This window comes from Hirundo rustica, chromosome 3 (genome assembly GCF_015227805.2).
Source record: "Hirundo rustica isolate bHirRus1 chromosome 3, bHirRus1.pri.v3, whole genome shotgun sequence".
In the NCBI taxonomy this organism is placed as follows: domain Eukaryota; kingdom Metazoa; phylum Chordata; class Aves; order Passeriformes; family Hirundinidae; genus Hirundo; species Hirundo rustica.
In genome coordinates this window covers 71,778,272-71,797,019 of record NC_053452.1, presented here as the reverse complement: position 1 = coordinate 71,797,019, position 18,748 = coordinate 71,778,272, and the positions used below count along the sequence as shown (strand labels likewise).

General features: G+C 37.6%; 1 protein-coding gene across 1 annotated transcript in view; it reads right to left on the bottom strand.

Annotated features, from left to right (window-relative positions):
- Positions 1-18,748, bottom strand: part of ATG5 (autophagy related 5) — a 71,607-nt gene that overhangs the window by 9,102 nt on the left and 43,757 nt on the right. Inside the window, exon 7 of the mRNA XM_040059473.2 lies at positions 15,828-15,945. Within this exon, the coding sequence (XP_039915407.1) occupies positions 15,828-15,945 (118 nt within the window). The remainder of the gene's footprint in view (positions 1-15,827; positions 15,946-18,748) is intronic.

Genomic DNA, 18,748 nt, shown 5'->3' with positions numbered 1-18,748 from the left:
ATGGAAAAGCAGATAGAAGGTGGAAATGGGTACTGAACTTTGCTGTCGTTGCTTTTTAATTATTCTTTTATTCTTGTATATTTCACAGTTTTAAAATGGTGTTCTTGGAATAAGTCCCAAACTAATTTCTGACAGAACCCTAAAATACCTTTCTTAAAAATCTGACATCTTAGTCTTTAAAGGGCTTTAGAAGACCTTACAAGGCCAAAGATGCTTCCCATCAAACATCTAGCTTCAGGCAGAATAAAAAAAGGTAAGACTAAACTCCCAGGAAATATTCTTATAACCCTTCTTCCTTAGCATCAGGCTCATCTTTGAACTAGCAATAAACCTGTGGTAGTTTATAAAAGACTCAGGTTAGCAGAGGCTTATAAAATGATTTTCTTCAATGCAATTAAGTTTGGCCATTCTCATGTGTAAAAAGTGACAAAGCTCAGTGTAAATCGTGCTGCTGTTCCATGTAACAAGCAAGCACACAACACATTTAGATACATGAGGAACAGGCAGGCTGTGCATTAAAAGATAAATGCTTGAATGAGTGACAAATTGAGGCCAACTCATCCATGATGTGTTTTCCATTGTTGAAGGAGAGCTAAATCACTTTTAAGAGTTGTGTTGCTTTTTTGAACAGCAGGCATCTTGACTTCCAATAAGTTAACCCTTTTATGCACTATGCCCTTAATTACATTTGAGGTTGCCCTACCCTCCAAACAGTGTATAACTGGCCTTCAGAAATTAGGGCTCATTCTCTATACAGCTAGGGAGCTAAACATGTTCAGTGTGGTTCTTGGGGAAAAAAAAAATTTAAAAACCCACATGTGATTTATCAAGATTTATCTCTACAAAGTTTGGTTTAAAGCAAATCAATTTTCTGTAAAAGACCTTGTTACTAATGGTTTGTAAGAACTTTTATAATGTCATTGTTTTCAAAATACTATTACGCCAAACAATTAAATAAAAAAATTTTCTATGCAATCATATTATATATCCCCTAAGCATATGCACAATCATACACTTTTAAAGGTTTTTAATGGCATTCTTGAACTTTCAACCTCAAGTTTACTTCATTTTCAAGTTACTACAATTCACATCATGCCTGCCAATCTTCTGTGATCCTAATGGCTGTCCATCTCTTATAAAGAACTTTTCAGCTAATCAAATGATGATCTATTCCTAGCAAAGCAAAGAAGGATTACTGTTTCTGAAAAATCACTCTCATTACAGAAGACACCAGCACATTCACTTGTTTTCAAGCCATAATGCTAATTGCTAGTTTATCTGCCCAGTTTAATACATCAAATTCAAAAGTGGACATTGGGACATAATTACCGTTTAAAGCCATTTAGCTGAAGAGTGATAAGTGACACATACAGATTGAAGGGTTAATGGCTGTTATTTCACGTTTTGTGCCTTCCCAGATATAACTGAAGAAATTGGTTTTTCCTTTTTAAAAATGCTACTTCTGGGTTATTATTATGTTATTTAACAAAGTAAACAACTTCACAAGCAAACGACGTGTGAAAATTGAGATGAGCTATTCAATTATACCCAAAGTATGGACAGTTTTGTTCCATGTCTGACAAATTCTTCAACCTCTGCTAAGCTGATCAGTAAAAACTCAGCTAATTGAATCCATTGATGTGAAAAACCACAGGCTCAAGTCTGTACTGCATACATCAGGCTGAAGGATTTCTGCTCCAGCCATGGCGGTAATAGCCAGTGGGGTCAGGTCAAAGAGGGTTAAAGTGAGTCAGGATATAGCCAAAGGAATACATCAAACACTGATTTTAAAAGGGCAATTAATCTTAGACAGAAATGCTTCCTGGGGAATGAGATCTCAATCTTAAGAGCACACTACATGATGTAGCAGTAAAAATGTACATATACAAGCTTAGAGAGCTTTCATCCTGTGATCACAAACAGAAGGGGAGTGCTGTTTATCAGAGAAATACAAACCCTTGCTAAAATACTTACATTAGCTTCTTCCGGGCCCTTACTCGTTGAAAAATAAATTCTGTAATGAGCAGGCTGTAGAGTTTGCACACATGAAATACTGGTTTTTGTACATGTACTGTAGGTTCTTTTGAACAGCTAGTAGACTTGAGGTATTTAGAGATCTCTACCATGGTAAAATTAAAGAATCTAGCAATGAAAAATTCAGGAAAGAGTGGTGAAAGGAGTAAGGGAATACCTGCAGGACTCTCTGCAATGAACACTAAAAAAAATAACAACCCCTTCTCAAAACAGCTACCTGGCCAGAATTAAAACTGGAAGTAAAGTTCTTTTTAGCTTTTCCATTCCAAAATATTGAGACAGTTAGCTGCAAAGCTGTCAGACTATAATACAACCTTTATTTTTAATGAGAGTTTGACTCATAACCTAAATATTTTTGAGAGTTCAGAAAGTATTTTTCCGCTTTATAGTAGATCCATAAAAGCTTACAACACAAACAGATCCATAAAGCTTACAACACAAACATACAGCATTTGCAATGATGTGTTTGTACCATTAATTAGTTAGCAAGATTACTAGGAATCATTAGCTATGTAGACAAACAATACAGGTCTGAAATTAATTACCAGAAATTTGGCTGCATTAGCTCGCAGCACTAAAGAGAACTGGCTTTGCACCCAACTTTCCATCTAAGGACACTGATGCCCAACATCACAAGTGTCAGAAGGGCATCTGTTTGTGTATCTGCTTCATACAGGTGGCTTCTTGGCTTAAATGGCTGTTGACAGCTTGCACAAAGATACTGGACCCAGTGAAGTATGCCAAAGTGTAGAGCATTTTGCCATTGTAAATGTGGTGATGATACCATGTGGAAAAAGGACAAAAGAGCACAAGTGCATTCAAATCTTCACTGACAGTAGCACCTCTGTGCACAAGCCAAACCACTGCAAACGACTTTGGCTTCAACATAAGGAAAAGTTTTACCTCTATTTTTCAACAGATATTCTCCAAATGGCTAAAGGTGCAAAGTAAAATATAAAGTTTATCCACTGATTGTGAAGTAATTAAAATTTCTGATTAAAATGGGGTATTCAAGCAGGGGACAACTACTGTTAGCAAGTGCTGCTGAATCCTTAGAGAAGAGACTAGGAAACATACTGGATTGTTCTCCTTTGCATTACTGGTGAAATGGTCATTTTTCTCCTAATTCCTTTTGTAGGTACTTTAGTTTTCCAGGTTCTATTTTTTCCAGCCCTGTAAGAAGTTTATCTCCTGGAAAAATCACGTTATACCTATATGCATCAAGGCAAAATAGAACCAGACTGCAAGAGAGATGCAAAGAAGACGGGAATGATTTTACTCAACCAACCCCCAAAGACACAGTACATACACCTAATTTAAAGGTATAGATATAATTTTTAAAAATGGGCCAGAACCCTCTCTTTGAACTTCAGGGCAAATCCTAGAGAACAGCTCATGCCTATTCAGAATAGACCCTAGACACTTAATCCATGAACCCTGTTCAAATTTTCTGGGACAGTATTAATATGCCTTGACCACAATTATGCCCAAGAACTGCTAATAGTCATATAGCACAAACAACACATGTTCTAGCCCACTTTTGTCTACTAGTATAAATAAAAACACTGAGACCACCTCATTTAAATCTGTTTATGTGCTGCAGTGTCCTGGTTGAGAACTTCACATGGTGGATCTTCACAGAGGGTTATTACTGTCTCCTGAAAGCTTTGGTAGACCCAAATCTCCAGTTACTCTTCCACCAATTACAGCACTAAAGGCATTGTAACATTTTCTGTTAAACTAACCATAAGAAATATCCCATAAACCTCTGTATTTCGTGTACTTCAGCTGCTGCTGACATGCTTAATTTTGCAAGGATATATGAGAAACAAGAAGGAAGGCTTGGTTTGGGTTTCTTCCTGTGAAGTTTTTGATGGCTCACTCATATTGAGTGACCTCTGGAGTAAGACAGACTGACTTAGATCACGACTCAAAAAATTCAATTCTTAATTCTGCTACTGACCTCAGTGTGACCAGGTACAAGCCACATCACCCCTCTGTGCATCTTAACTTCTCTTTTTTTGTCTCTCTTCACTCATCTTTTATCTAAGTGATAAATTCTCTGGGAACACACTGCAGTGTGTACAGTGCATAAGGAACCTGAGGTCTCCTCCTAAAACAACAAAAAATACTAATTTTAAAACTGAAAATTCAACACAAGCAAAACACTCTGTCAAGATGCTTTGATCCCAACAGTTCCCCTAAAACTCACATAGCCAGTAACTAGAAATCAGGCAGGTTTTCTGTCAGGAATTTTCCACAATCTTTTCTTAACTGCCTAGATTTCCAAATCTATATAGCACGCAGTCAGGAAATTTGCGGTAGTACACTGATGTTCCCAGGAAGAGCAAACTATTCTAGGATGCAAAACCCCACCTCTCTTCTGGAGAGAATTTTAGAAATGCTGGCTTGGGATTTTCAAATAGAATAAGCTAAATTTTGAAGTTCTTTTGCTCTGTGGAGGATTTTACTTTCTCCTTTTCATACTACTACTGTTAACGATAGACTTAAAAAACTTTGTTGTGCCTGAATAAAGTCATTGGCCTTTTGACTAATTTAAAGAGAATAGTCTGGAGTCTGATACTAATAAAACTTATTGGGTGGCCGGCAGAACAAATTTAGCTGAAGCCGAACAAATTTCCAAAGGCCTGTCCGAGAAACAGGATTATTTCCCTATTTGCTGTACCTCTTCCTACAGTCTACCATTCTGAATGTGCGTGCCTGTGCATGCCCAGAAACCACTTCTAAGTCACAAAGAAACAGCACATTACTCTTGTGATGTTAGCAAAGTTGCTGGCTGCAAGAGGAAAGAGTGGACTAGAACAGACTATTGCAGTTGGAAGGGACCTACAGCGATCACTTCATCCAACTGCCTGAGAAATCTAGGGCTGGCCAAAAGTTAGAACACGTTATTAAGGGCATTCTGCAAATGCTTCTTAAACACTGACAGGCTTGGAGCATCGACCACCTCTCTAGAAAACTGTTCTAGCATTTGACCACACTCATGGTAAAGAAATGCTTCATAAGGACCAGTCTAACTCTCCCCAGTGCAGCTTTGAGCTATTCCCACCTGTCCTATCACCAGATACTCGGGGAAGAACTTAACACCTCCCTCTCCCCTTCCTCAGGAAGCTGCTCCTCACAGGACATGCCTTCCAGCCCCACCAGCAGCTTTGCTGCTCTCCTCTGGAGGCACTTGAGCCCCTTAACACCCTTATATTGTGGGACCCAGAACCGCACACAGCGCCCAGCTGAGGCTGCACTGCTGCTGAACACAGTGGAACAGTCACCTCTTCTGACTGTCTGTGCTGTGTTTGATGCACCTCAGGACGTGGTTGGCTCTCTTGTCTGCCAGGACACACAGCTGCCTCATACTGAGTCTGCCACTGGCCAGCACCCCCAGACCCTCTTCTGCTCTCCAGCCACTCCTCTCCCAGTTTATATCCACGCACCACACCACTCTGTCCTAGGTGCAGAATCTTCACACTTGGACTTCCTAAATTTCATCCCATTTGCCAACAGGAAAGGAGCAAAACACTCATAGGCTACCAAATGGATAATCCTTGTAGAGTCAACTGAGGTAAAGTTAGAGAAACCCTTAAAACCAAGCCATGTTCAGTGTTTCCCAAGAAATTGTATGCAGAAAGACCACAAGCAGCCCTACATACCCACTATGTTTCCTTTTAGGAACAAGTGAGCCAGAACATTTTGCACACAACAGAAGTCCTCTCTGATTATGTAAAGAGTTTGTTTAGAAATGAAGATGGCTAACAAGAAGCACAGCTGCCACATTATTCTCAGATTATTTGCACCTTTCCATGTGGTCACGATAAATTAATTCTTAGAAATGAATTCTATAATCTCAAGCCAGCCTCTAGACTTCCATCCCTTTTAATCAGAAAGGGCTACTAAATCAAAAGGAAAGCAATTTTAACACAGAAAAAAACCCCATTTCCACTTCAACTTAAAAAAAAGGCAACTGGGGCAGGTAGGTGTTTGTGGGTGTAAAAAAAAAAAAAAAAACAACCAAACAAAAATCAGAAAGTCGGCAGTAAGATGAAAGTCAGATGCAGAAGGATAATCCAAGCAGATGGCCTAGTTAGGAAAAGATAACAGGCACAAATAATGACTCACACCAGAAAGGAGAAGTACAGGATGACCTCCTCCAATACAGAAAGCACCACTGAGTCAAGGACGCAAGGAGGGTGGAAGAGCTCAGGCAGTGGTCTGAAGGTCAGTTGTGGCCTGCAAGATGACTCCCAGAGCAGAGGAGACAGTGGACTAGAACCATATCACTAGTGAGCTTTTTACCATCTTTTAGTACACCCACACCCTACAAGACCTCTAACCCTTCATAATACTCTCGTAGCCATGTGGGATCAAAGTGTGGCTAATAAGGTGCCTAAAACTGCCCAGGGCTTGTTGTATTTTTAAATTTAGGTGGACTGGGAAAGTATTTCAACACCGCACCTCCACAGCACTGAAAAGCAGAGACCAGTCTGCAGTCATGCAATCAGACTTACTAGTTAGACATGGGGAGCAAAAACTTCCTCAGTTTGCTAACCACAGGAGCAGCAAGGAATGGGATGGTGCTGTGCTGCTCCAATTCCCACAGTAAGCCCCAAGTCAAGCTAATTCTGACCTCAGGCAGAGCAAGCCCAGTCATATTTCATGTCTATCCAAAGACATTCACACTGCATAAATTTACCTCCTTCTGTTGCACAATTTCTCATTTGTATCAAAATTAGGAGTCTACATGGCAAATCTAATCTAAATTCAATTTTCTGTTTAACTAATTTACTGGAAGTCAATGCTCAAAAAACTAAGGGAGAACAAAAACAATTAATATGTAGTCTCTCATACATTATACATTAAAAAAAGCTGAGAGTTAATTGAAAACAGTTGATCCCTAATTTTACAAAATCATTCAGTACAGCAAGTCTTAAGAGAAAAATCCTGAAAGTCTTTTTGATCCTTGTTTTATTTCTGAAAGAACTAATGACACTGCTTTAGAAAGAGGTCAGTTCATGCAGCTTTTCTGAATGAACAACAATGCTGTGAAAACTGGGAATGATTGATAGCCTACTGTTTGCGTCATTATGTCCAAATGTTTACCATTTGAGCCTTCAAGGAAGCATGAGACAAAAATCAAAACAAGTTTTATGAAGACTTCAACAACACTAGCAAATTAAAATTGCATCCAGAATTGTTTAGACATGATAGCAGTGCAAGAAAACTGCTTTCTTCTGCATTACACAGTTTTTATCTTTACATTATGCCCAATGTCTTAAATTTCTTGTGTGGAAAAGTCTTTCCCTCCCCAGAACTCTGTTTTCTATCATTTTAACCCTTTGCCTCTTCAAAGCATTCTGTTGAACTCAACACTGTTTCCCCTTCCAGTTGTTGCTTTGTAGTTATGTAAGATCACACTGTGTTCCTCCCCTTCTCCTAATAAGATGAGTCACTATTTCTAAATGAACTGTTTACAATATTAGGATGTTCATTTACAGGAACTTCATAAATGTGTACTAAACAAAATATTTTTTTCAATAGTTGTGAATGATTCACTTTTTTTTTTTTTTTTTTCCCCAATTTGATAAACACTGACATTCAGGACTGATATTATTTCTGGAAACAAAGGCCCCTTAATTGGCAACAGGAACGCTATCACCAGATACAGAAAATCATGGGGAAACACAGCATGACTTCCTTGAAGCAACAGATAGATAACATTTAATTTTATTATCTGTCATAAACAACATGTGTTGCTGTAAGCAGGTGGCCTAATCTGAGTAAAACAGAATTTTAGACAGTAGGGGAAAGTAGCTATGGGATTATCTCCTTCAGGGATGGATAATTTTGTTATTCATCAGTTTGAGGAAGAATGTAAGTAACAAGTTCTATCATATCAGGTACGTGACCTTATGCTAGAGTTGCAGGCAACAACACGGTCTTCACATCATCTCTTCCTTACCTGCGTAAGAACTACAACACAGCCTAGGAGACCACAAGCAGTATCAAGCTTTATCTAAGCCTGTTCCTCTATAATCCACTAAATCTTCCCATAAATAGTAATAACTCTGAAGTTACTTAAATGACTGCCTAATTTTCTGTAACTGGAACTACTGCAGACAATTGCACTTTACCACACAAGAACTATCCAATTAAAGAATCAACTTTTGTCTGTGCAAGTGGCATCCACAAGCATAAGAAAAAAGATCAGACAAAGAGTTTAGAGGCTGCAGCATGAATAATCAGAATAATCTGATTCTAAACACTCATGAATGGGTGTTACATATTAAAATAAAAAAGCCATCTGTCATGAGCTTAGATTCAAAACTTCTCATGATGTCTATGAGAAGCAAAGCTGTAGGATTTCGGACTGTTGGCTGGAAAGGATACATGTACAATTTCAAAAGTGTAAAATGGTGAATGAGAAGGGCAACACTGGACAGCTTTATTCTGACTCCCCTGAGTAACTAACCAGGACACTGGTCATTTTGAACGACAACTGAAAAGCAAGAGAAACTGGAAAATGGAAGAATGCTGATAGAGAGGCACAGTTCTAAGTGTCAAAATACTTTGGATTTTCATATCCAGTGATACAAAAATTTGCTGGTAAACTCTAGGAAAACTGAAGTGTAACTCTAGATAATAGAATACCACAGGCCAAAAAGACAGAAAGCAAAAAGAAAAAACTAACACAGAAGTGGCTATTGACTAATTACTCTCCCACAGAACCAGATCTATTCCTGTTAGGAAATCAGCTAAGGTCTGAAAATCTGCAAAATTAGTTATATAAACTATGGTGAGCTTAGTCAAAGGAGAGTTCATTTTAGAGGATGCAAAAGCAGATACTAAAACAGTAACAAAGGACAGCAAGAGCTATTACTAGAATATTTGATGAAGGAACAGGAGCAGGAAAAAGAAGAGACATTGACATGACAGAAAGTAAGATAGGTCAGTGCAAGTTGAAAAGAGAACTGAAAAAACCCCCTTTTTCCTGAGGTTGCCAATAGGATCAAATATAATGAGACACTGCCCCAAAACCCTCAGATTTAAGTATGAAAAACTAGGGAGAAACAAACATAAAAAACAAGTACACACACACTCCTCCAACACAGGATGATCACAGCTGAGAACTAAAAAGTTTACTATGCTCAAAGCAAAGAACTTACAATGTTTTACCTTAAAAGACTGAAAACTGAAATGAAATTGCCCATCTTCCAGGAAGGATTTCCAAAAACTCCAGTCAGGAATATCAGTCCATGAGTAGGAAGCTAAGTACATCTATATAATTACACAACTCCCAAAATTGATTTCAGTTGTATGTAGCCTTCAGACAAACTGAATTAAACAATAATTATGGAAAGAGAGTAAATAAAAAATATTCTAAAACACAATATAGGTTTATCCATAGTAAAATTTCAGACTGAGGTGACTTTAATTTACGAACTGCTGTGTAACTGATAAAATACAGTTTAGTAACTAAACACAAAAATATAACATGCCTTAAAGACTACAACAGACTACTACACAGAGGAAGTGATTATTGGATTAGTTTGGAAATACTGATTTTAATATTTATTAAACATGACAAGAAGGACTTCACTGCTTCTCAAACTTTATGTCAAGAGGAAGACCAGAACAAAGAAAATAACTGAAACAAATGAAATGTATCAATGTTCAATGGAAGGTGGTGACCTGGTCTTACTGTTTCTGTTGCCATATAACCACAACCACTGCCTATGAAGCAGCTAAATAGGAACCATGTAAAAAGAAACAAAACTATTCAGCTAATGAGAAAACATGATTTAGCACATTTGCTGTCTAAACACTTATTCAGACACGAAATTAGAGAGGATTACATTAGATCAGTTCTAACCTAGCCTTCTGGAGGAAAGTACTGCACTGCACTGCAAGAGGAGTAACACAAGGTGAAATAAGTGCACCTTCCTTGAAGGTTCTCTGAACATTTTATTATTCTTATAGCTGTTTCCAGTACCTAAAGCAGGCCTACAAGAGAGCTCGAGAGGGACTTTTTACAAGGCGTGAAGTGATAGGAAAAAGGGAAATGGTTTTAAATTGAAAGAGGGCAGGTTTAAATTAGATATTAGGAATAAATTCCTTACTCAGCAGGCGGCGAGACAGCGGCACAGGTTGTGCAGAGAAGCTCTGGATGCCCCATCCCTGGAAGTGTTCAAAGCCAGGTTGGATGGGACTTTGAGCAACTTGGGATAGTGGAAGGTGTCCCCGCCTGTGGCAGTGGGGTTGGAACTAGATGAACTTTAAGATCCCTTTCAACCAAAACCATTCTATGATTCTGTGTTTGCTACTAACAAAGACAGCCATTCTCATTTAGAAAAATTGCTTTAGAAGAACAGGGTGTCTTTTACAGTCAAGGTAATTAATGTAATTGCCAACAGTTTTAAGAACTACACTGGCTTCTTAGTGCTTCTAATTCCACTGCTTTTCTTTACACTTTCTGACCATTACTACTAATGTATGCAATGCGTGATACACATCTTGACAAATGGGTTCCCGACTACTGTGCACTCTGCTCCAACACCACTGCAGTGATTGAGGACAAGAGAAGATAAAGCCAACACTCCTTGGAATTCGAAGAGTTACAGGATGGATTCTAAACAGAAGCCACTCTTTGCTTTAAGTATAACAACACCCGTAACAAAAAGTCTTTTGTCTACCAGTTTTTCTCTGATTAACAGCTTAAGCAGATGAAACCATTCAGCAATCCAGAAAGGTGAGCACTACAGAATTCATTAGCCAGAAAAAAAAAAAAAAAATTATACATATATATTTTATTTTTTAAAAAATATTTATATAATTGAATAAACTACCAGTTTGAGGAGAGACAGAAAAGTATGGGCTGGGATAATAACAGTTCAAGTTTTCCTTTTTTACAGCACTTCAACAAACAATAAAAGCCTTGAATAAATAGTTTCATAAGCTAATTTAAATAAAACACAGTATTCTAAACAGCTACCCACAGCCTATAACAGTCCAAAATAATATTGACACAGCATTTTACAAAGACTATTTCACTATCAATCTTTTAATGTCATTATTCAACCTGTTCTTTTGACAGTGCTCTTTACACCGTGTTTTCAACAGTTGGTAATCAATGCATATATTCAATCCACACATATATATATATATATATATAAAAATACATTTTTTAATTGAAACATTTCTCAGCACAGTTAAAAGGAAGACTTAATTATATCCATGCTTCCTAAAGTAAAGGCATATATACACTGTGGGTGGTTCTTGAAATCCTTCCCTCCCTCTTCTTGTGGTGGTCCCTAAGAATCTGGCAGCAGGAACAGCTCAATATACGGCTACAAATGCTGAGTCTGAAAACCATATATTCTCTGTGTTCCCACGGCACAAAGCTCAGTTACGGATGTCACCACAGACAAGCAACCACCACAATTACCGTGAAGCTTCCAGTTGAATGAAAAGTCATTGGAAAAGAGAAAACCATGGAGGAAAAGGGGAAAAAAATAGTCAACAGATGGAGAAAAACAGAGAGAGCGAAACTCATACTGGTTGTGCTGCACTGAAGAAAAGATGCAGTTAATGTCACCACTGAATCAATTCACTAAAGAGGGAGGTTAAATACAGCTTAGAAAAATAATTAAATGGCTTTGAAAAGAAGAGTAAAAAGATAAAAACCCCCTACTTCTCCAGTTTCTATTATATACCTTTGATATACCTTGATGAGATACTACTTTTACCGCCTTTGTTGAGAAAAAATTAAGTAAATCTAAACTTCAATAACTGAATAGTCTGAAAATCCAGACATTAAAAAGTTTTAAATTATTTTCTAATAAACCTTTGATAATGTATTCTGCTTTGTTACAATATTATTTTAATGTCTCTACCAGAATAAAGTGTACATTAAAACATACAAGTTTACAATAAAAGTCTTAGAAAATACTAAGTAAGGTCCAAAGAGGACAGTTTTTAATGTCTGACTACAATCTATTTCTCCTTCAGAAATTATTTTAACAAGAGTTTCCTGAATTATCATCATTTTAGATATCACAAGTTCAAGTCAAAGTGATATTATAGCCAGAAATACTAAATTTTTGGAGGGTGATACAGAAGAATAGTTATGAGAGGCCTAAATTTTACTTCAGAAAATGCCTGGGGTTTGCACACTCAAAGGCCCAGAGTTCTCACTGATTCACGCAAGCAAACTGTTCAGCAGAACACTCACTCTGATCACTGGATTTTTCTGATGCTCCTATCTATAAAATGGCTGGATTTGTAACAATCAGCTTGCCTACGATCACATATGAATGAATTCTCCAGGGAAAAAAGAATTAAATTCTGTTCCCAAAGGCAGTATTCAGCTGTCTAAGTTATAATACTTCCTGAAGCACATTCATTCTTGATTTATCCTTTCAAGAATCAGGACTGTCATTTTTCACTACACACACCTGACACTAGAACATTGCCCAGCCTGGGCACAAAGACAATCTCACAGAAGACAAAGAGAGGTAAGAGGCAAGGAGTGATGTTAAGTGAGTAAGAAAATTATGATTGTACAGCCAGTCTACAGCTCTGACACCTTCTAAACTTCAAGTATTCAACTTCAAATGGAGACAACTGCTTTAGAATTAAAACCTTTAGGTGTAGTATCCCAGGTTTCCAAAACATGCTTGTAAATTAAACTCTCCTATACCCTGTCTCCTCTGTATTTTGAACTGATGGAACATCTGTTGACAGGAGAAACTTGTTAAATTAAATTCTCAGTGATTCAGCATCAGATGGAGACTTCAGTAGCATAGATGTGCTGTGGTTCTGTAGTCTCGGGAGTTTAGTCTGCTCAATGGAAAAGGGTAACGCTTTTCTTCACTATGGCTGCTAACGTTTCTATAGGCAAAACTCAAAAGTAGCACTAAGCAGTCTGGTGAGTTAGCTGGTTTTTTAACAGCTCAAAGCTGTATTAGAGCGTGAAAATTTAATATAGTGAACATTACATTTGAACAATGAATGAGTGGATTTAGTCAAGCAGGAGAATAATCAAATTCACTTACTGGCTAAACTGAATAATCAGTGAACAGAGTATGATGACCTCTAGCAGTCAAACCTAAACCAGCACTGTCCTTCCCGGTCCATGATCCTTAGCACTAAGAACCACTGCTGTCATGGGCACCCATCTTTTCAGGTCAGCTTCCTTTATGCCTCAGCCTTCCTTCCTCTATCATCCCTCTGCTTTGTTCTAATTCTGCTTCTTCCTTTTTTTATTTCAATGTTGCCACACCTAAATTTCTGCTTTATATTCCTGCCTGCAGCACACCAAACCCTGAGGTTTTCCTCAGTCTTTTATCTGACAAACCCCAGCTCCACCTCTTCATCTGCAGCTTGTCATTCTGCCAGCACAAACTACCTTCCTTTTCAACTTCTGATTCAATTTGCTTCTCCAAATCCCTTCTCTGAATCACCTGGCCAGCAGGATATCTACTCACCATTCTTTCACAGATGCCTTGCACAATCTCTGTGCATGCTCCACAAGCAATACACTTCTTTTTTCTCCCTCATCTTTTTATCATCTCCTACCCCACTTACTCTGTCCAGGTGTTCGCATTTATTATGTCAGGTTTTGGCTTTTGCCCCAATCTCTTTCATTCTGCCACATTGTTTATAGTCACTCTCCCCATCACATTTAATGATTCCCAGATCTGTCATTTTCTTCCAAATTACTTGTTCAGTCAGACTCTCACCCCCCTCCACTGGCTCTGTGTATCAGTCTACCCCCACATCTCCTCAGAAGCCCACATTATTATCTGCATTTATCTCAGTTTCCCTAGTTTTCCAGCACACCACAAGGGCAGAACACTCACAATACAAGAGGAACAACTGAATGACACTACAATACAAAGCTGTGTCACAGGAGAAAATGTGCTGAGTACTGGATAGCTCACACCCATGTGAGGGACCAGATCTATTAAACTCCTAAGTTTGCAAGTTTCTCAGTAAAAATTGGGCCAAATTTAAGCAGATGTATACAGAAACAGACAAGCATATTCCAACACTCCAAAACCCACCAAATTTCGCATCTCTCGTCGTATGTGTAAGTATAGTACCTGCTTTAGCTGCTCTCCTTCCAACTTTTTTTTTCCCAAGTTGAGTAAATGTAAGTTTTTTAAGCTTTTTTTAAAAAAATGAAGCAAGCAATTAGCAGAGCATATTTCTGTCCTGCTGTGAAAGGTTGGTGCTTTTGTCAGCCTCTGAAAAAGGACTACTGATGGGAAGCATCACCACTGGTATTCAGATAGAATTGTATTACATACACACTTTCAATAAGAGCAGTTAACAAGCACATTCACCATCTGCAGCTTTGGCAAATCTACATAAAAATTGTCATCCCTTAAATCCTGCAATAACTTGTGCATAAATGCTTTTGAGTTTCCTTCATTTAATTTGTGCTTGACTGCCTTTCAAGTTAAAATGCATCTATCCTTCTCACAGATTTTTTTAAATTCACTCTGTACCTTCTCAGTAGGGTCTGTATGATGCTGACAGTTAAATACTTAAAGAGGGTTAAACTCGATGGTGCTAATATTCATGTATCTGTTGGTATCTCCCTTTATCTTTTGGACAGTTAGTGGAAAGCATTACTTAAAATAATGCTCCAAAATTTAAAATAGCTTTATGAAAAATGGACACATGGTTAGCAATACTCCATATTTTTCTTACCATCGGTTACTTTTGGAAATTGTTCTCGTGTGTTAGAAAGAATTAAACAAGGGTTAAAAAAGTTTGATATTTCAGTGAATTTCTAAGATCCTGATACTGGGAGAAATCAATTTAATTATGAATCAAGCCAACTTCTGTGTACAACAAAACCTCACAGAATTTTATAGTGATTTCCAATTTAGTGCTTCACTGTCAAAAGATGCTGATACTACATCAGTAAATTCTGTGCTAAGATCTTCTCTAGAATATCACGCATTTCTCATAAGTTCCTCATTTACGAGTACTGGTAAGACAACAGCAGGAACAAATTAAAAACCTTTTGTATTAAATAATTTTGATCTTAATTTGCAGAGTACATAACTTATATTTATCCCCCCGAAACATGTATCACACTTCCAGTACTTGTAAGCTTCAATACTAAAACTGCATCCAGAAAAGCCTATTTCCTGAATAAGTACAGATCATCAAATGCTATTGTGTGAAATAATATGCTACATTAATTGGTCACACAAAACTAATTTGTAATCATACAAATTATACAAACATACAAATATACAAAATGTTTTATACTTGTGAAAATCTCTTACTGATACATTTTAAAATGTTGGACTTCAAGAACAGATAAAAGCATCCTGAAAACATCTTCAATTTCTATCAGTTTTGAAGTTTTACACATAAAAAGATCTTGGAATACAAAATTAAAGTTAACAAAAATCTGCTGATACTTTCAAAAAAGTTTTTTTTAAGTGCAGAAAATAACGTGACCATTTTTACTATCACCATCATAACAGCAAAAGAGCACAGGAATTTTAGAATAAAACTTCTAGAGATTAATTTTTCAGGAGTGACTAAGGACTCAATCTTACCCTCTTGAAACCATGCAGATAATGCAGGGCACACCAAAGAGCCATGAATGAATGAAATCTGGAATTCTGGTACTGACATTTATTTCTACCTCCAAAATACTCATATTAAAAACAAAACAAAACAAAACAACAAAAAGCTCCCAATAAATCAACAGAAGAAGATTTATCTTATTGGAGAAAAAATTATTTCTGCAGTACCTTCAGGGGTGACAGCACTTGGACACACATCTTTTAGCAGGTCTCCCAAAGTATGCAACTGTCCTCCCGAAGCAGTTGGTCGAAATAGTTTCTGTATAAAAGGTCTCTCTGTTGTTGCCTGTTTTAATTAAAAAAAAAAAAAAATCAAACCAAACAATTTTAGGCCCATGCAAATATGCAGTATTAGCACTTGAGACAGGTACACGATAGGACAGAACTAAGGGTTGCAGCAGAAGAAACATCTGGTATTTCCACATTCCCCCTGCCCCGCACCTTGCATTTCATTCATATCATGAAATGCAGGGAAGTTTTTGTTTATTAACAATTAAAAGTAAGCTGTCACTCCAGAAAAAGTGTGAAGATAATTTATAGATAGTCTCATGGATACAAGGGTGTTATTTTTTTTTAAAAGCCCCAAATCTTCTGTTATGGGAATACAACCTGCTTTAATAAAAAACATTTTAATATATCCTTAATTAAAAAAAAAAAAAGAACAACAACCCAACAAAACAAGCAGTGAGCACAAACTTAGGACTTCAACATATCCCTATATATTTTGCCAAGACAAAGCAATACCGTACCCTTACACCTCAACAGGTGTTTTATTCTCAGTAGATTTCATATCAAAAATTTCAAACTTTTTTAGCTGCAAGAACTACTACCAACTTAGAAAAAAAGTGTTGTGTTTTTTTAGGACAGGCAACCTAGAACCTTCTTCTACCTACTTAAGGAATCAGTCCTATGTAAAGAACATATATGGCCCATTTCTGCTGGAGCTATGCAAAGGAATTCAGAATGATTTCAACTATGCATCTTTCCATTTAAAGCCATTCTCCTTGTCCTAGCATTACATGCCCTTGTAAAAAGTCCCTCTCCGGCTCTTTAGGCCACCTTTAGGTACTGGAAGGTCTCTTTGGAGCATTCTCTTTTCCAGGCTGATCAAGCAGAACTTCTTATTTCCCAATTGCATTAACATAGCTTCCAGGACAATTTGCTCCATGACCTTTGTTGAAGGTAAGACTGACTGGCCTGTACTTCCAGAGTCTTCCTTATTTCCCTTTTTAAAAAATGGGTTTATGTTTCAGTAGGAACTTCACTGGACTGTCACAACTTCTCAAATATGATGGATGGTGGCTCAGCCACTTTCCTGAAGATCTGTGGGGATGCCTCTCATCCAGTCCCATAGACTTGTGCACCTTCAGGTTCCTTAGCTCTTCTTGGACCTGATCTTCTTGAGTGGGGAGTTCTTTATTCTCCCAGTCCCTGCCTCTTCCCTTTTGGGACTTGGGCAGTCTGGCTGGAATACTTGCTGGTGAAGACTGAGGTGAAAAAGACACTGAATACCTCCATGTTCTGGGTAAACAGGTCTCCCATTTCTTCCAGAGAGGGCTCACAATTTTTCTATTCTGACATTCCTATAGAAGCTCCTTTTGTTGCCCTTGATGTCCCTGGCCAGATTTAATTCTATCAGATCTTTAGCACTTATTTAAGAACAGTGGTTTTGTTAAGATAGCTCTCTTCTTTAGGTAACCATAAAAGTGGCTCCAGGGGCAGCAAGAACCTGACACTGCAAAGACAGGCAAAGTTTCTTTTCCTGATAAACTGAAATCTCCACCCAAACTCAGCATCTGAGCCAGAGAAGTTAAAAATGCCATATTCAACCAACCCAAACATTTTAATCTAGCTCCAAATTATTGCTGACAATTTTCTGCTGGCAGCTAACTCCCAAAAGCAGCTGATGTGCTCTGCATTGTGGGTGACTGGGCTCCATCAAATGAGACTTTCATCACATATTATCTTAATTGGAAAAAGCAATACAAGCCATTGCCCCTTTCAAATTTAGTTTCCTACCTCTCAGAAAGTGTCTCCCATCCTACTATGGTAATTAAAAAAATAGAAACAACTCAACATCAAGTGGTATGTTATCTCTCAGCGGGGATTTATGGGGGAAAAAAAACAATCACTCAAACAAACAAATGAAGAACAACAATGCAACTGTCACACACAGGCAGGCAGGGAGTCTTTGCCTAAGAGTGGTACCCTAACTCAGAAGTAATTCCAGGGCACTAGAGTGCAGAACTGCTGACACACAGCTACTTGTTACTTCTTGCTAATAATCTTTGGATATGCAAAAATAGTATTTTCCCAGTTTTTCTTATGAAGACTGATCAGAGATAGAGAATTGACTAGAGCAGCTAGGAAACTATTTCCTCAGGGTAGCAATATGGGGATTTCATTGTGCTAATGAAATATCTGAACATTTGAAAAATGATGGGAGGCACACAGCCGGGAGGATCCATCTACCTCAGACAAATCCACACTTGAGAAGTGAACTCCGGGACATTATGTTGAAGAAAAGTACATGCAAAACATTAAAAAAATAAAAAGAAGGGAAGAAAAAGACAACCCCCTTAAAACATTGTTTTAGTCAAAACAACTTTGTACCAAGTTTAGTTTTTAAAAATCAGATATTTAGGGAAGTCCAGTCATAACTCCCAAGTGCTTAACATCTGAAGTAGCAGAAGTGGAAATTAACAGAAGTATGAAGGCAAAGGTTGTTATCTTCAACAGACTTTTAAGACAAGAATTTCCCAAGTGTGTATTGCAGTTTTGCATTATTTATTAATAAATTAAAATCTATTTTTTCCCTAGCTATAATAATTTCATGCCAAGAGGGAAAAGCCGAAGTTGTATTTTCTCAAGTCTCCCACACAGTTGCTGACTGCTGCAAACAATATCCTTAGCTGCCATCATGAAACATTATAGAAAATTAACTCAATTTTGCATTTTAAGTGTTAAGCAACACAGATGTGGTAAAGTAAATAAAAATCACTGGTCTTCATCAATGTTAAAACGATATAAGTAACTGCATGTTGTTTATACAAAGACTAGTTCACAAACCTAATCCTACAGGCAGAACA